Raw genomic sequence first — 19,851 nt, 5'->3', positions numbered from 1 at the left:
GGTGAAATATGCACAGCGTACGTTTTCTCATTTACCCCTCAGGGTATACATTTGTACTCATTTCAAATGTAATTACAAAATTGAACATTAAAAAGGTTTTACTTATTTATTGTAAATGACCTCTTGCAGCCGAGTGTAGACACACTTTGGGAATCACTGCACTAAGGTATTGAAAATAATGAACAGGGCACCTTGCAATTGCAAAAGATGAGTGTAAATGTCATTCAGCACTGAATATCTTTACAATAATGAGGTATGATATAGTTATACCACCACAGTACAAAGTTGACACATTGATTATTGCTGGTGCAGGTATGAGCTACAGCCAGCAGTTAAAGCAGCTAGACATCAGATATGTCTTCAGTGTAAAAGTACAAGAAGACATTCTCACTCTGTCAACTAGACCAATAAAACTCTCAAGTGGAATTTGTATTTAGACACAGACCACTAAAGTATTAACACCATCACTCTGACATAACCATTAAAGGTCACAGCATGGGCACAGAGTGGTGTCATTTACAAACAACAGTGATCAACGGTGAAAGGATCATCACGCTGTTTCATGTTACACATGCAAGCTAGTGGAGGACAACAAGTCAGACTCAAGTGACGTAACAGACGTGCCATGAAAGATATTGATTACATACTTCAATCACTTGCAAGTTGGTCATTCTTAAAGGGTAACTCCACCAGTTTAACACATTACAGTGTGTTTACAGGTCTTGGGGAGTGTCACTGCACATGTGAAACAAGTAGTATAAACGTGATTGTGGCTCCAGAGGAAGCTGCATGCAATCTGATAAACTGCCTCTAGTAATAGCACTCAGTGGTTAAGTTGCATTGTGGGTAATGTAGGCTCAAGGTTTTGAAAAAGAAGTTTAAAAAGGAGTAAAAAAGGTGATATCCTTTGATCATTTGTTTTTAAACTGTCCGTAATGAGTCCAGGAGTGCGATGCTAAACCAGTGACTGCTTCTCAAAACATGGTGCCTTCATTACCCACAATGCAACATAGACATTGAGTGACATCACAGGAAGCAATTTATCAAATTACATGCAGCTTCCTCTGGAGCCACAAAAGGCTTTATACTACTTTTATTTATCAATTGTTTCAAAAAAATTCTCCACATATGCAGCAGTAGTAAACTATAAACATTTGGTGGAATTACACTTTATAATGAATACACCAACACCAGTTTGATTGATATTCCCTATAGGATCAAAATACATTTATCTGTTTCGGAACCCTCTCATTTTGCTGAAAACTGAATCCAACTTTTAACGTGACTTATCCGGTTCTAGTGTACAGTAACACCAGTTTCCAAGTCCACCTTTAGATTATGAATCAGGATATGGCGGTGAGTTATCTGTTGTGCTGTAAGATGTGTTCTTTCTTTCAATGAATGAAAAAGTGACGGTGTTGTATCTGCCTGCTGCTGTCACCAGCCTACCAGAGATGGAAGGAGACAGGAGGAGGGATATCATTATCTGCCAATGCCATGAAATTCAAGACGGTGCCCCACGATGCATGCGCACTAGCTCACACTTTGCTTACACACACACACACACACACACACACACACACACACATTCACACCCACGCACACACACACCCTGAGATTAACGCACAAATACATGGGCAAAAATGCCCGAGCAAACGGAAAGCGGAACATACACATAGCCCTAATATAGTCAGGCATTTACACTCACATGCACACAGCATAGCAAGCATACACACAGTTATTCTTGGGAGCTTGAGCTCACATCACCCTCACAGGCTTGGGACACAAAGGTAAGGACAATAAATCAAATCTTAGCCTCTAAAACAGAAACTTATCTCCACCATGCATATTGTAGGTTTATTGTCATTAGCCTAAGCAGCAGTAGTGTGCTTTTCAAACAGAAGTTAATGAGTGAATGTCTTCATTTTCTATGCAGTTTTGGCAGCTTCAGCTGTAGACTTCACTGACATTAAGTCTCGGTAGGCTAATATGTATGGGTCTGGTGGGAAACCAGGGAGTTCCCCTGCAAAATAACTCAATCTGGCTGTTTTCACCTGTTCTGATTTCTGTCCTTGTCATTGTAATTGTCACACAATCTGTTAATATGATCAGTTTGTCCTGTTTTAGGGTCCTTGACATAAATCATTTTCAACCTATTTGTTTATATTAATAAAGATTGTATCATTCCTGACATGGCAGAATGTTTTATTTTTTTTAAAGTCTGTCCATCGTTTAATACTTAATTGTAATAAAACACTGGACAGTCACTACTTTCCCCCAAAATTCATGCAGCTGCTCACTGTCTTCACGGGGGCGGGGCTCCACGTTGCCACTACTCAAGCGTTTATCCAATCAGAGGGCGCCTAGTGGTGTAACCGTGGTTACTGGGGCGGTAGTATTATGGTCTGTACACATGGCAGCTTCCAGTGGAGGTAGCGATTTCTCATGATGTCAACAGAAGATATTTGTACATTTTATTGTTCTCACGGACATGTAATGGAGCTGAAGATAAACGCGGACATGTCGAGACATTTCCGGGACTCCGTCGTGGATATTATGTGAACGGTATTTATATCTTTAACTTGTGTTTACAGCATTTCTAACCTCAGTCATTTTAGTTTGGGTTTGACACTGAATGAATGTGCTGCTGTCAGGTTCCACTGCCACTAATAGACTCTTCTTCGCGTTGGTGTGAATGCTCAGTTAAACTAAGGATGCGTGTTGTCATTTGCACCTGAACACTGCTCAACTGACATGGCCAGAGGTTAAATAAGGATGTGTCATGTGGGGGCGGAGGGGTGGGTGGAGGCTGGTTCACACTGTCCGATATTAACTTTTGACTCAGATGCTAGGCTAGCTAACCGCTACATACTAGACACAGAGATACATGGAGACCTGTTGTCCAAGAAAATGGTTGAGGTTGCTAATAGCAATTATTCACATTTAATTTTTAATACCCAACTCTGAGGCAGCACCGGTCCAATGTAACCCCTGGATGTGGCTGTTATCTGAAAAATTTGCTTTTGTACTTTGTGTGTAAGGATGGTGTCCATGTCTTTGAAAAAACTTTGCAACAGTTTTGCACAGTTGTGAAAATCTAGTCAAATAAATTGTAAAATAGTATCATTTAATAATACAGTAATGTGACTTATTAGATCTACCAATGGGAAGTTGAGAAGAAAGGCTTTGTAATTGTTCAAGGTGAAAATGTAAGAGCGTATAATACAAATGTTCTGTATTAGCCTAAATTCTTTATGTATGACAGTTAGCTGGAATGCTACAGGGTGGTCATGGGTCCGTGTTGCATCTTTCTTTCACCCCCTTTGATATCAAACATTTTTGTCCACAGGGGCCGCCACAATATACAAAACTGAAAGTTCCATGTAGTTGCTTTAAAGTGAGCTGAGGTTTTAATTTATTCATCAATAATAATATAATATAAAAATATTTAACAGTTTTTTACAAATTAATGGAGTTTAAAGGAAGTTGTAAGGTGTTATATTTCATTATCGATGTGTGTCTACTTTTATTTGTGATTTGTCTGATAACCTTTTCTGCTTTTTGTCAGTTTGCAGGCTTCATGCTTGTAGAAAGGAGATTTTTGGGTACAAGTGTGATTAAAAAAACGACCCGCTAAATGTCCCATTTTATCCTGTATCACCAGATTAAGCAAAGACTGTCACACTAGTCATAGCCACCACTGCCATCATGCCCGGTGAGGATAAACCACAACACACCCGCCAGAGGAAAAAGAACAAAAAGTCCCGCTCCAAAGGGAAGAGCCCTGGTGGGAGTCCCACTGGCCGCCTGGGAGGTACCATAGACAGCCAAGATGACCTCCTCCTACCACCAGTACTCCAACCTCCTCCTAAAAAGCTGGCGGAGGAGAGGCCAAAAGTGCCCGTTGCCAAAGTGGAAGAAGAGTCATCTATTGCTATCTGTCTCCAGGTGCTTTTTCCCTACCTGCTGGCTGGGATGGGCATGGTGATGGCTGGCATGGTGCTGGACAATGTACAGGTGAGTACACCATCATGAAGCTGGTTTTGAGACAGTAGTATCACAAATTTTGTGAACTGACAGTGTGGACATTATATCCAAATGGTCATGTTTTTACATTTTCAGTAAAACTTGTAAAATGTGTAAAGCAATGTTGTCAGAGTTGTTATAATTCACCCAGTAATGATGCTTAGTTTTTGTGCGTGCCGTAAATGACTTGCTAGTTTGTCAACATTACATGCCCATTTAAAAAGTGGCTGGTGCAGGACACTAATAAGCACATCCAACTATCTAATTCGGCTTGCACCTGTCTGTCTGTATGTCTGTCTGTCTACGTACCTGCGTCTTCCACAACGCTAGGCGGGTATATTGCTAAAGATATTAGCGAGCTAGTGGCACAAGAATGGAATAGAAAGTGCAGCCAAAGTTTCCCAATACTAACATGCTACCTTGACAGCAGTGTGTACTAACAAAAGCCGTGTTTGTTGTTTACATTGATCATCATAATGTTAGGTTAGGAGGTAATTGGATATGGTTAGCGACAACGATTCGCTGCACACACTACACAGCCTCTGAGTCTGGTTTTCAGCAGCTTGCTAATTCAGTAGCATAAAGCACACAACCCCTGAGCCAAGGAAAAAATGAGCGGCAGTGACAGATTTTTGTTCAGCAGCTAACCAAGTAGCACAAAGCACACAGCCCTTGAGACAAAGAACAGAGCCACAGCAACAGCCCCCTTCAGTGGCTAACAAACACAAGCATACACCTACAGCAGTAATCTGTCGCGCTTGGTAGCCTTCTTTAGAAATGAGGTGCAGTTAAAAATTTCTGAAATTATTTGGCTAAAAAGCTAAGAGGGCTCTTGAATGTAACAAACTAACCACTAACACATTTCCCTGCTGGCCACAGGCAATGTGTGTTCATGTGTTTCAGAAGAGTGGTTCTGGAAGGAAGCCTGAAAGAAGGGGTGGGATTTTTATGGTTGGATACTTTGAAAACTTAGCTTGCTCTTGCTGGTCTTAACAAAGGCAGGCTCTAAAAAGACTAAAAAATACTGTAGTTGATCCCTTCCTTTTTGCTGGGGAACATAATAAGGTCGTCCTTGTCTTGTAATTGATGTGGAGTGCCTACTGTATGTGTGGTCCCGCTTGTCTTTATGCTCTGCCAGGCATCCCCGGCATTTGTTTAGCTGGGTTGAGGTGAATTAGACACACTGCTGTCTGCTTTATAATTAGCTGGTACCTGTTTCCTCCTCTCTGTCCTCCACTGATTAACACACGTCTCTCCTCACACGGCTGATTCCCCTCACTCCATCTGTTGCTCATCAGTATTTCCTCCACCCTCTCTCCTCTACAGTATCTGTTACCCTCTTACGTCTAATAGAGGATGATTAGTCATGAGTTTGGCCGAGCGCTGTGTCTCTAAGCACAGGGGACAGTAGAAGGACATTGAGAGTAGCTTATCTGAATGGAGAGGAGATAAAGACAAGAACAGTACACTTTCAGCAATTAGGATTGCTACTGTAGCCTGTGGTGGCTGTGGATCTTGTTGTCATACCTACAGCTTATATCCCACATGTTACATCATACTGCCTGTCTGCCAATGGCCTTTTTTCAGTTTTTGACCCTTGTGGTTTGCCATTGCTTTCCAAGTAATCGCTCACTCAGCCTTACCAAGCTTGGCCTGCGTACTTAATTATGCTAATATATTTCTGACGCCTCCATAACATTACTTAATGGACTCAAATGGGGCCTCAAAGCACTTGTTCTCAAACTAAACTGTGGTCATCATCACACCAAAATTATACACCCATGGTGTCTTCTGTAAATAGAGGTTCTGTTGAGGTAAATTTAAACCTCAAGGTGTCCATAGTTGGTCAGCCTCCCACAAGCCTTAGGCGTTACATGCTGTGAATGTTTGAGGCAAACAAATTGAATGCCAAACTGTTACAACACACACCAAGAGTGTGGGCTGGCCAGAGACTATGATCATTATATTTATTTACATATATGAGCAAGCTGTGTAGGTGAGAGAGCAAAAAAAACCCAAAACATTTGTGCAGTCGAATGGGGCATCCATAAAGATTCCAAAGAGCTCTTCTTGTACAGTCAGATACAGTCACTTGTTTAGAATAAACAGTTATCAAATGAATATCAGTTGCTAATATCAGTCTCAAATGAACACTGGTGCTCTGCCTGAGCGAGATGAGATCAGTATACTTTGAGTAAAGGTTTGTTGTTGTGCTTTCGGTTAAGATGACGATATATTGATATTTGATGCCGTGAATGTTTAATGGAGCAGAATTTAAATTGCACATATAAACAGGAATTGACCGACTTAGTGTGATTCACTCTTTAGGAATACCACATTACGTGACAATAAAGACAGACATGTTTGCTGAATGTGAAAGTTCTATCTACCACTTAAACCAGGTATTACCTGTTGGCTTATAATCAGAAAATCCATGAATTTGTAATACATGATTTCTTGACTTGTTATCAGATAAAATACATAATTTCATAAAAATCTGAAACACCGGAAAATCAGAAAAGTTGAATTTCTTACCAAGCCCTACTAGCAAGGGATCTGAGGGCAGACAGCTGCTTTGTTTACATGCTACTTGGGATGCAAGCGAAATAGGGAAGGTTCTATACCACTTTATCATGTCTGATACCGATAAGAAAACATTGAGTATCTGCCGATAACGATATCAGCGATCCAGCCTTTCTGCCTCTCTTAAACAACAAAGCTGTAGATAATACATCTGTATGGAAGCACTTTGCTTAACCTAGCCATTTAAAAACACGCTCAAACTGTAGAACAAATGTTCTACTTCTCTAAAGGAAGAAATACATAGACAACATCATGAATCAGGTCTGCAGTACTATCGAAGAATCACCGCTAACAAAGTGGCTCCTCTAATTCAGTTACAAACACGTTTCATTTACTATAACTTCTTCACAATAAAAGCCCCCCGTTATTTAGTCATTTAAAAGCTTTTTTTATGAAGCAGCATTACAGGAACTGTTCTGTTTTCACCAGCAGTAACTAAACATGACTCCCGAAACAGCTGAAAATGAACCTCGACGAAACAGTAAAATGCAGCAGATGATTCAAAGTACAAACAGGACAAGAGACACTAAAGAGATTCAGTTAGAAACAACGAAAATACTGAAAGCTGAACACTCAGACTTTTAAAAACGTCTTTCTCTCAGGTTCCCTGCACAAACATGAGTCCAGTATCAATTTGAGGGGGAGAGGGGGGTTTGCTACGGGTTGGCTGCAGTCACGAGACATCACCGCGGCCCAGCCCGGCTTAGCCCTACTCCGGAGCAGGTCCATTGCCGGCACAGGTTGGCTCAAGTCAGCGCAGTAAAACTGGTGATGGAAAAGCAAATCAGCATGACATAGTTTGACTCAGACTTTTATCAAGTTCGTGGTGTTGAAGTTTACAATGGTGCTGCTACCCGTCGAAACACTTGCTTCGCATAAATTGCTAGTCACGTGACACATGCTGCTTTACTGGAATTTGTCTGAACTTTAGTTAATTCAACATGAGGAGTGCTTGTTAAATTATACAAAAAAGATGTACAATGAGTGGGTCCAGAGGAGCTGTCTGGTCTTAAAAGGAAGCTCTGGTTATGTCATCAGGGTGGTCTTGAGAAGAGATGCTGTTAAGTTGCATTATGGGAAATGTAAGAGCCTACGTTTTCACCCACACTAGGGTCAGTATTAGTTTTGTCCTCTGCTGCTTTGATTTTAATCTGTCTTTTGTGAGTTCCAAATCTTATGAAGGTTCACAAGTAAATTGCTGGATTACCCCTTTAAGTAGCATTTGTTATTCAGAAAAAGAAAATGTATGATACATCCATATTTGAAACTAGTGAGAAACACTGAGAGGTTGATAATGGAGGTGGTAATTCAGTTTTAAAGGCAATTAACATGCAAGAAGACCTTCATCAGTGAAGCTGGGATTAAATTAATGACTTGGAAATAATAAGGAAAATAATAACTATAAACTTACTTCAAAAGAGCAAGTATTTTAAGTGTGTTTGCATGAAAACAGTGAAGAGAAAAGTGATTTTGAGATTCTTGTGACCTGAAAAGTGCTCTGAAATCAATATTTTAGGTCAGGGAAGCTTCTTAAAAGCCAGGCAATGTTTTAGTCACACAGTACAGTACATGTCTGTTCGGTGTTAGACAACAAGGAGATACAGTGCCAGGGCCTATGACGGGACCACAGTGCAGATATAGCAGGTGGACCGGAGGTAGAGATGGATGGACTGGATGGAGAGAAAGTATGAGTCATGATGTAGAGAGAGAGAGAGAGAGAGAGAGAGAGATTAGAAAAAGGGGGATGTGAGAGGGAGAAATGCAGCGAGACCGGCCGACGTAGAAAGCGGGATGTCACATGGAAAGAGGGAGGAGGGATGAGAGGCAGACACGCAGCAAGAAATAGCAGGAGGGGGAGTGCGAGTCGGTAAGCCGGTCGTTTCCCTCATGAGTTTGCATGTCGGGCAGTGCAGACAGTCCTTCCTCTTTCTCTGCTACGTCACAGCAGAGCAGAGCGGAGGGAGCAGGACTACCCTGATGCTGACAGGAGGAAAGGAGCACTCCAGCCTGCCAGAAGCCGGCTGCTGCATCTTGTCAGTGGAGGACCTTTTAAATCACCTATTGACATCACAGAGCTCTTTTTGTTTTTCTCTTCGACCTCATTGTGAGCCTGCCAAAAGAGAGGAGCTGGATTGACAAAGACACAAAGGAATTCTGCTGCTTCTAACTCTGAAGACCTTTTGGACTATTCTTCATCTTCTTGCTGCTGTCAATCATTCAGTTGTCACGGCCAGCTTTACTATCATTTGTAGGATACAGCTGTGCCTTTACGCTGGAGGTCAACTGGATTTCAGACTGGAGCAAATGGACTGAGTGCTAGACCCAATTAACACTAAACTCCATTTAAAAGACTTTTAACTACATCAAATGGATTGGAACTCTCCATTGTGAAGTTCATTCTCTTGTGTGGATGTCAAAAGCCATCTTACCTTGACTTAAAAAGGCAGGTTGGTTAAAAACAAACCCACATTTTGACATCTGATATGGATCATCTGTGCTTGTAGATGGAGATTGTGACCTATGAGTAAGAAATGGTGTTAATGATTGTGCTGACAAATGGATACCTCATCACTGCTGACTCACCACTGGGCCAAAGATGCCATGCTCCATTGCCCTCGAGTTAGAGTTAAAGCCTTCAGTTTTGATTTTGACTGGGAGAAAAGATAATTAATGGTGACGGGCCATTGTTTCCTCTGATTGTCATCTCTGAACATCTGAAGACATGGCAGTAGTTAATTACTTGATTCTTCAATTGTCTTCAGGGGTAGAGACTTATAAGCTAATTATTTGACTTACATTCATTGTCAAGAATTCATTGTCAAGAAGGATTGAAGAAAAGCCTGTCATTTCTTTGGAATCCTTCGAGAGCAGGCCAACCATCCACTCACAAATCGTTTCTCTCAGTTCTCCAAGAAAGGCCTCAGTGAAGGATTAATACATTTGCCCTTGCTCTAAACCAAGGACAACAACATTGACTGTTTTGGTTCTTCAGCATTCATCCTGCTCACTTCTAAGAACAGGTGAAACTCAAACCAAGTTTATTTGGAAATATCTGATTTTTCCTTTACTATTGGATTGTCCTTGCCGTGGGACAACTATACGTTGAAGAAAGTATTTAAGTGACCTCTCATTCGACATGGTGGTGACTCGTCTGGAACTGGAGCTACGCTACCAGGGCAAGAAGTTACGTGGCGTGACATGGAAGTTGACTCGATCAGAACATGGGTTCCTACCAGAGAGCTCCTGGCTTATTGCTGCCCAGGTCATAGTCCCCTACCTGGTGTCGGGGCTCGGAATGGTCTCCGCTGGTATTGTTATGGACCTCATACAAGTATGGAAATCTAAGAAAAAACATTTGTTTTGAGAGATTGATTGACAGATGGATGAATAGGGTTGGGTATCATCTGAAATGTTATAATACCAGTGCTCCTGATACCAGAACAACACTTTTCTGATACCTTACTAATGTGTTTTCTACAAAAAATCCTTAAAAGAGAAGCTTAAGTTCTTAAGCCACAAAACAGAAAATGCTGTTTGGCAATTGTCTTAGACCTTTTTATTATGATTTGCTTATGCAAATATTTTTTATATTCTCGCTTTCTACAAAGTGCATAGCAAATACATTATGTTCAGGCTAGGGAAAGACTGAGGCTAGATAGCAATGGGGTTGAGGGCTGACCATGGATCTAATAAGGGAAATATGGCTACAGCTTTGGAGGCAGAGCCCCGTTTATTCCTATAAAAGCTGCTCAGTGGCAAATTAAGTCAAAAAAGTTTGGCTTCCTCGGTGTAAAATGACCTGGACCTTCGTCATAGTTTTCATACTGTGGGGCCCATAGAGTGTGCGCACTTAAGACTTCCGCTAGCCGAGCGGCTAACTTCCAGTCCAGCCCTCAGCTAACTTGAATTGGAATAAAATTATGTAACTGTGCAGCTTTTCTTCTTCTGTGACATTTTACAGCCGCTTCTTTCACCATGTAAGCTTATAGGAAAAAGTCTTTATGGGCCAGTGTGCATCATGTGACATTGTAATTACATGATTCGGCCACTATGTTAAATTGGCTTTGAAGATCAGTGTTACTGAACACTTACTTAACATTATGCCTAATTGCATGTCTGTAATGGGACCTCACTCCAATCTCCTGAAATGCGTACTTGCTGCCCACATAAGCATGACCCTGACCAACACTTATCTCTGTATTGGCATTGAAAGTTCACCATCAGCATGTGAATGGGTGATTGATGTATGGAGATCAGATAAACAGTAGAGTGAGAGGCAGAGATTGATGTTACCTGCTGCTTGGGTAAGAATGGCCTCAGCTCTTATAATAATAGAGTTAGACCAGTATTGGCTTTTTATTAAACATTATTTTTCAGTCAGTTACTTTCACCTTCTTTACGACTCAGTCGGCTCTTGACCATATTGCATGAGTCTTCTAAACACGTTTTATCTTTGGAGAAAAAAATGATTGAAAGAAGAGCCTGCCTGATAAAAACTTTTCGAGAGATTATAATGCAGAAAAAACTCTGTGGGTTAACTTGTAATTTGTAAGAAAGTTGATTTTTTTGTAAAAGTCTCTTTTCCAACCCATCAAATACCCGTCGAATGGTGAGCGACCAGACCGACAATCCCAAATTTGACGAGTTGGGAAACCCAAAGCTTTTTCAGTTGGGAATGAGACTCAAAAAAACATTCATTCTTACAAATAGGAGCTTAAAATACCCAGTGAAGTCCAATGGCTCTTTGCACTTATTTCATTTTCACCAATTGGTTTAAACTTTAAAAAGTTGAGTGTAAACTGTAAAATATCCTGTTTGATAACCTCATTTTAGGGATCATTGCAAAAAATCGGCCCATATATTGATATCGGAATTTTTCACTCCCAAATACTGGTATTGACATCGGCTTCAAAAACTGAGTATCTTTTGCCCTCTACTTCAATGTTAAATTGCATTACATGGGCAGAATTTTGGAATAATTGAGCAGCTGGAGACAAGTTGGAGGCAATGTTTCCTTACAGACAGACAGATAACTGGATACATGGATGTATGAATGTATTGATGGAAATATTGAAGCAGCCGCTGTATGCACCATAGTTTGAACAGTCCTGCTTCCCCATTGACTGTGCTGTTTTTTAATCAACAGAAGGAGCCTTGTGCAACATCCACCTTTCTGAGCTTTTCAAAGCAGATTTAGATGTGGGAGGGAGAGGAGAGCTTTGGGATAAAAGCAAACGCTTAATTTAATAAGTGGTTGAAGGATGAAAGAAAGGAGGCCAGGGAGAGGGAGGTTTCAGAAACTGTGATAGTCTGGCATTACATAGAAGAAAAGAAAAAGATTATGCATAACAAAGAACCAGAGTCAAGGAAAACTGTCTGCACTGTATGCAATATTTCCAATGTTTCTTACATAATGTTAGCCTAAAATATAGCTGATGATATAGCTAATGATGTCTCTATTGAGCATAAGTATATATATCCATAGTTATATTGACAATAAAAGCAAAAATATTATCCTCCTGAGAGGTCTTGAGTGTTTAGGTCTCTTGGCTTTTAGCCCATCACACTGAAGCCGCAGCAGCAGCAGCAGTATTACAGCAGAAGTGGGCCATGTCCCAAGATAGCCTCCCAAGATGACAGCAGTCAGCTAGGCCTGCCAGTCCAGAACCAGAGAGCAGTGTGTATAAATAGAAACACACACATACAAGAACAAAAAAAGCACACCTCTAACCTATACTACTCATCTCTTCTTCCTCGTGGTCCTGTTTTAAGCACAGGTGCACAATAAGGAGGTGCCAAGGAGGAACTCAACAGCCAATCCCAGCTAACACTGGACGAGCATTCACCAGTCATTAGAGTAACCAATTAACCTATCCTGCATGTCTTTGTTCTGTGGGAGGAAGCTGGAGTTCCCAGATAAAATCAGCATATGTCGTATATCACAAATAACTGAGGATTTTATGGTAAATGGTCTGCATTTTTATAGAGCTTTTCCAATCCTCTCAGACAGCTCAAAGCGCTATACAATACATGCCACATTCACCCATTCACACACAGATGCCGGAGGCTGCCAACTGCTCATCAGGAGCAATTTGGGGTTCAGTATCTTGCTCAAGGATACTTCGACATGTAGCTGGGGGAGCCGGGATTTGAACCTGTCACCTTCCGATCACTAGACGACCTGCTCTACCTCCTGAGCTACAGCCGCCTTTACTACATAGTGTACCAGAGGCTGCAAAGGTTTCTCTGTGATTGAGTAACATCCTGTCTGGTAACGTGTCAAAATAAAATCCCCCATAAAGTTGCTCCAGATTGCTTGTTATCCTGTATAACATTGGCTGACTGTCAGTTTTGGGACAAAATGCTCCACAGCATAACAATGAACTGGATGTAATATCTTTTTTGTCATATTTAAATACATTATTGGCAACACTTTTCACTTTTTAAATTGTTTTTATTGTCTTTGTTAAGACACATACATGCTTCACTCTAAAGGAAGCTGTCCTTTCTGGAGAAATCAAACCTTTGCTGGATAAACAAAAACACTGTATGAGCTTTGGATTCCACAGTGTGCTCAGGCTCGCTGGCCGAACTATATATATGGTCAGTTTCTGTCACTGCTCCACCAGCATTTCATCACACCAATTTAACAGAATCACTGATGACATTTGTGCTTCCACGACATGAAATGTTTTCATATCAAAACTTCTTATCTCAGACTTTATCCCTTCTTCCTTCCTCCATTCCAAGCCTGTCAGTCCCTCCTCTCATCTTCAATTCCCTCCCTGCCTTCCTCCTGCTCCACATCACTCCACTCTTGGCAGCTGCGTGCGTTCTTTTATATGTGAATCTATTTAAAGATCTAAACCGTCTTGGTCCTGCCAACTCTAGTTGTAGTCAGAAAATATGAGGCAGACTCTGTGAACTGTACGTCTAAACCCACTGAACCTGCGTGGTATGGCGTGGTGTTAGACGATGCTCAGAGATGTGGAAACAGGAAAAGTAGGCTACTGGGTTAGTCGAGAATATGTGATGTGCTTATTTAACTGCGTCAGTGAGGCGCTAGGTTCGGCGGGTTCATCTGTGGTGATGGAGATAATACTGATAGGATTTTTTAAGAACGAGAGAGACCTTTTGTGATTTATTGAATTTAAATATGTTTTGTGTTTTTGTGAATTGCTTTGCAACTGTCCATAAATTAATTATTTTCCAATGTGTGTGTTCCAGCACTGGGAGGTGTTTAAGGTGATAACAGAGGTGTTCATCCTGGTGCCTGCACTGGTTGGACTCAAAGGAAACCTGGAGATGACACTGGCTGCCCGCCTCTCCACTGCTGTAAGAAGGGCTGGGTGTAGGTTATTTGTAGGTGCTCACGCAGAGTCATATTCTTTTAAAGACTTGACAACTGTCTTCAAACTCGGTGTTTGTTGAATGTATTTGTTATTATTTAGGAATACATTGTTTTACCACCATACATACAATTTTTCACGCACACAGTACACATGAATCAACATCTTTTAAACCTTTTTATATCATATGAGCCGATAAAAAAGTTGAAAGTTTAACAGTTTCTTGGAGTAATATTAGGCATAATGCAACATATTAAATTATTCAGATACTTCCTCACATTCTGATCACATTTTAAATTCATTGCTGTTGTCTGCGGACACGCTGACATTACTGCTGACGAGTCCAGCAGGAAAAGAAGCACACACTGTCAAACAATTTTCAAACACTTTTGATTGAGGCCCACATATTACTGTGTAAGATGTGTAACAACAACTCCCTGCCTTTAAAATCTATTACAATGCAAGTATTTTTCTGCCTAAATACCACCTTAATAATTACAGGGTACCATGAGATCATTACTGTATAACAAGACAGGAAAAATGAGGTGTAATGGGGCTAACAGTTCAGAAATTGGAATACTTGTATGTTGCCTTGGAACAAAACATTAGGCTCAGAAGCAAGTCGTACATTTATAGATACAACTATAAAATAGTTGCCAGTATGTAACTGCATTATTCCCTGCTCTTGTTCCCTTGTAACTATCAGTAAGACGCCAGTATGTACAAAAGATTACGCTATAATTTGTGGACAAACTGTTAGCCAACCTGAGGTTGTAAAATGTTTTTTTTTTCTTTTGTTGATTGAGTTTCTTTGGTTTCAGCATGAAACAATGAGCTATAATATTCCACATCAACATCTAATTGTAACACTTAAAGCAACATTATGTAAAATGATTTTGAAGCTGTTATTTTGAGATAAAACACCTTAAAATAACAGCTTCCAAATTAATGTTGTTTTAATGTTGTCAAACCATTACAACTTGAATGATTGAGATTGCCTGTTCCACCCTCATCCTGAGTGAAGTAACTGATCTGTATCTCCATGTTTTTAGGCCAACACGGGCCAAATGGACGATCCTGACAAACAATGGACTATGGTTTGCAGCAATCTGGCACTTATACAGGTAACATACTTACTGTAAACTGTATACTCACATAGCTTACTGTGGTCATTTAAGGCAAGAAAAAGAAAATAAACATTAGAATACTTTGTTTAGATATTTTCTTGTGTCCTTTGGTCTCATGTATTTTGTGTTTAGTGTTACAGGTGTCATACATGGTATCTCAGCTATGGTGTCAGTGGAGTATACAGCCTGAAAGTAAAAAGAAGTTCCTAATGACACCTTTTAATATTGTTTACTAATATGTATTGTTAAGTGAGCTAAAGACTAGGGTAAAATGTCAATCATGGATATATATCATATCAATAATCATCAGCTTAATCAGTAATAAAATAATTGTTAGTTACAGCTCGGACTTAATGTCAACATACTATATGTCAGATGCATCGTTCCACTTGTGTGGACTGTTAATATAGTGTCTCTTAATTTTCTGCAGGTTCAGGCGACTGTGGTGGGCTTCCTCGCAGCTGTGGCCGCCGTATGTTTAGGGTCAATTTCTAGAGGGGGGATTGAACTGGACCAGGCGGCTGTTCTCTGCGCCAGCAGCATCACCACTGCCTTTGTAGCCGCTCTCTCCTTAGGTAAGTGGTAACCACTGGAAGCTTACATTGGTTTGCAGTAAGTGTTGAATAAAACTGAACAGTCATTACAGTGTTTTCTCATTATTTTCTGGCTCAATTTTCAAAACTTACTTGCAGTTTGCAAAACTCTGAACACAGATGATAAAGTACTAAATCTGGCCTCGAAATCTCACATAGCACGCAAAATAAAAGCCTGTTTCAAATTAAGTGACACATCACACAGAATATTTATTTGAATATCCCAACAATTTATATGTTCATCACTGAATATTATCATCAGTGATGCGACTGAAAATAAACTTGTCATTATCAAATAGCGCTGTCAAACTGTTGGTAATTCTAATCAAAGCAGCGTATTAATGTCAGCTGATATTAATATTCTTGGTTTATCAGAACCTACACTGTGAGAAATGCATAAAATCGCTGTGTAAATGCAATAAAGATGCAGTGATAATCCAGTCAGCCAGAATCCTGGGGCAGCAGTCTAGCACAATCATTTAATAAGAAACTGTTGCCAAACAAGGCTGGCAGGGTGCTCAGATAGTAAGATGCTTAGAAAAAATAGTTTTTACAGATAACCAGCCAAGAAAATTTGTATTTTCATACGCACCTTTTTACTCTTCTAAAGGTCCTATTTTTAAGAAAGTTGATTTTTGAGTCTTGTTCCCAACTTGTCAAATACTCAAGCTTTAGGATGGTGTCCGAGCTGACCTGCAATCACAAAGCGTCAGTTTTTGACAAGCTGGGAATGAGATTCAAAAATCACCTTTCTCAAAAATTGGACCTTTAAGGTGAGGTGTAGTGGTTATTGAGCTGCTTTATATGTAGATTCAAAGACACACAGGAGATGGTCTCTAGGCAAGACAGATGAATCACTCTTAACTTCTTTCAGAGCTGCCCTGGTAATTGCTCAATCCTTATCACTTTACTTTACTTTGTGTCTTGTAGACGATCCAATTCACTGAACTTTATTTGAATGGATTTAAGGAATAGTTTGGCATTTTACTCTTAATTTATTGCAGAGAGTAAGATAAGAAGATTGATACCACTTCCATATCTGTCCGTTAAATATGAAGCATGCATGGAAACAGGGAAACAGCAACCTGTTGCAGCAATCATGATAAAACTTGGGGGATAAAAAGCTTTAAATGTGGTTTAAAGGTTCTCTTTTTAAGCTAAGCAAACTGTCCAACTTCATATTCAATGGACAGACACGAGAGTGATATGGATCTTCTCATCGCACTAATCCTTCAGTAGAAAGTAAAAGATACGTATACCTTCAGTTGTATATCTTTATAACTAACAGTGTTAAACCTGACACCATCAATCATACACACTGAGCAGGTTTTTACGTGGTAGCAGGTGCACCTATCCCCATATCACCCTCTCCCCTCCTGCAACAACTGCACAATCCATAATTTATTGTCACCATAAATGTTCTAGTGTTTAGCTTCATGAGTGAGCGAACTCAACCGCCCCTGGTTCTGTTTTTCTGCTAATGTCTTGAGTCATGTCTCAGCAGGGAGTAACATCTCTCCAGTTTTCCTCCTCCTTACTCTGCCATTTGTATTATTCCTTTATAAATCAGTTATGTTATTTTGTTCAGCTTTACCTGCAGCTTGTTTTTGAAATCTTAGTTTCTCTTTTCCAGCATGTTGTCACTCTGTCAGGCTGGTTGATGTTCTGAAAATTGTCTCTACCGACGTAGAAAATCCAACACGTTCAGATTTGTCCACATTAAGTGGTCTTGTAACCCTGATGAAACCTCTCTCCTAGAACATTTCTTTCTGTAAACATTTTCCTTTTCACTCATCATGTCCAGTGATACCTTGTTCTCCATCATCCTATTTCCTTCCGTTTCTCTTTCTCCCACAGGCCTGGTGATGATTGGAGTGATCATCGGCTCCAGGAAGGTGGGGATCAACCCTGACAACGTGGCCACCCCCATCGCTGCCAGTCTGGGTGACTTGATCACCCTGTCCCTGCTGGCCGGGGTCAGCAGCACTCTCTATGAACATATAGGTGAGGAAATACAGTAAGAGTGAAGGTGGAGTCATGAAGGAAATGCGTCACTCCTGGTAGATTTAAACACCTACTAAGTATGACAACAACTCATGTGTGGATTTATACATTTTATCCCAATCAGAGGAAACTTTGAATGTCTTTATTTTGTAGTCAGGAGAATAATTTTGAATGTGTTTTTATTTATTTTTTTATATTAAGTCAGATGTGAGGGAACATTTTGACCATTACACAAAGTCCTTTTGGAGTTCGTCATGAACACAAGATGGCAGCAGAAGACATGTTTATTTTCCCATGGTGTGTGCAAGCACTGATGAACAGCAGTGAAGTGTGTTTGCGTGTGTGCTTTCGTACTATATTTCCTGTATTCAGAGTACCCGTTCTCTGTTTACATTTCTCAAGCTACTTAATGCTAGCAGCCCACCCCTCATCTGTTCCAGGGCCAGTGTGTGTAAATGTGTGTGAGCCTCTTGGCTCTATTTTCACTGTTTGTGTTTCGACATGTGTGAGTGGGTGCATTTACACATGTTTATCTTTCATGTGTGTTTTATAGTGGAGCCTAGGATAAAACTTTACCTTAGCTCAAAGTTTATCACATTTCCTTTTAACTTGACTTAATTTTGAAGGGTAACTCTGTGAAAAAAGTAGTATAAATCTTTTGTGGCTCCAGGGGAAGCGGTATGTAATAAATTTCTCCAGTGATGTCACTCAGTGGCTGAGTTTCATAAGAAACCATTTAAAAAACAATGGACCTTGTAAATTTACATTTTTCTTTTTAACTCCAAGGAACTTGAACAAAACCAACTGACTGACGAAAAATGAGGAATGAATAAATAAATGAATGAAAAGGAAAAACGAAAGAAGTTGCATATAATGAAGTGACCATGTAATTATATCAGTGCATGGTGGTGGAGGTAACAGTAGTACATTACTTTCAATATAACTCAATATTAGCGGGATTTCATCAATTACAATCAATCAATTGTAATCAATCATTACACACACTGTATCAGGCACTGCAGCACCCATGTAAACTGGCATGTTGAAGGAGATCCGCATGATGAGCACATCTACAGAGATCCTTTGAATCGTCCTCCACTTGAGGTCGAATGCAGCCCTTCAATACAGTCTCTTTCTCAAGCTCTTTGTTGTATATTTCCCATTTTTCACCCACTCGTCACCGGCATTGTTAGCTAAGAAGCCATGGCGCTATTTTGATTTGAAATGTCACCCATCTTGTGTGTTGTGTATGAGGGAAGAAGGTGGGTGGAGGGAATGGATTTGTAGAAGGACCCTGCACCAGGACAAACAATTCAGGAGAGACGGGAGACATGGCAACTATATTTGACAAACAAGCCCAAAAAAAAAAACACAGCCCGTGGCTACTAATATTTGTAAGCTACTTTACAGAAAAAACAAGCTCCAAGTCGTTTACTTACCTCTTGTACATGATTGCAGTTATATGATTGCAGTACACAATATACTCATGCCTCATCCTGTCCCACAGATATATGGTACCTGTCCCCCCTGGTGTGTCTGGTCTTCCTGGCTCTGATCCCAGTGTGGGTGGTGGTGGCCCGACAAAGCCCTCAGATCAGGGAGGTTCTCCGCTCAGGGTGGCAGCCTGTTATAGTAGCCATGTCCATTAGCAGGTATGAACTCAAACACCTTTTAATTATCTTAATGAATCATTCATTAATAATTAGCATGTGGTTCTGAATCCCTCTTTGTTTGTGATTTCCAGTTTTGGAGGCCTTATACTGGACAAGACAGTGTCTGATCCCAACTTTCAGGGCATGGCTGTCTTTACACCCGTCATTAACGGTAAGCTAATTAATTAGAATTTTTGCCATTTGTTGCATGATGTTGTCCAGAGTTTGGAAACGCATCATTCAAACCATTATTGCACAGATGTCTTTGCAGCAGTGTTGTCAAGTACAGATTCTTCTATGAGTGTGCTGCCTGTATGACTCTAAGCAGAATGCTGATGACTCAGCAGAGCACAGGTGAATCCAAACAAACACATATCACTGATTTGATGGAAGCAGCAGGAAGGACTCACGTAGGGAAAGAAATCTTAAGACTAAGCAAACAAAATACATTATTCCTGTCTGGATCATCTGATGGTCAGTTGATGTGTTAACATTAATCTCAGCCAGATACACTTGG

The 19,851-nt window shown here is 40.4% G+C and overlaps 1 protein-coding gene across 2 annotated transcripts in view; it reads left to right on the top strand.

Annotated features, from left to right (window-relative positions):
• The first annotated feature begins 1,595 nt into the window (after positions 1 to 1,595).
• Positions 1,596 to 19,851, top strand: part of LOC311265363 (solute carrier family 41 member 1-like) — a 30,588-nt gene continuing 12,332 nt past the window's right edge. Inside the window, exons 1-8 of one of the 2 annotated variants that reach the window (XM_084366943.1) lie at positions 1,596 to 1,790; positions 3,665 to 4,017; positions 13,837 to 13,944; positions 15,011 to 15,082; positions 15,516 to 15,660; positions 17,536 to 17,682; positions 19,190 to 19,334; positions 19,427 to 19,506. In XM_084366943.1, the coding sequence (XP_084223069.1) occupies positions 3,709 to 4,017; positions 13,837 to 13,944; positions 15,011 to 15,082; positions 15,516 to 15,660; positions 17,536 to 17,682; positions 19,190 to 19,334; positions 19,427 to 19,506 (1,006 nt within the window). In that variant the 5' untranslated portion in view covers positions 1,596 to 1,790; positions 3,665 to 3,708. Of the gene's footprint in view, positions 1,791 to 2,417; positions 2,566 to 3,664; positions 4,018 to 13,836; positions 13,945 to 15,010; positions 15,083 to 15,515; positions 15,661 to 17,535; positions 17,683 to 19,189; positions 19,335 to 19,426; positions 19,507 to 19,851 lie in introns of those variants that run through there. The other variant, XM_084366944.1, reaches the window with a different exon arrangement.

Source organism: Pagrus pagrus, assembly GCF_965226575.1.
Source record: "Pagrus pagrus genome assembly, chromosome: 11".
Classification (NCBI taxonomy): Eukaryota; Metazoa; Chordata; class Actinopteri; order Spariformes; family Sparidae; genus Pagrus; species Pagrus pagrus.
Note: the sequence above shows the minus strand (reverse complement) of the source record. Positions and strands in the feature narration are given on the sequence as shown.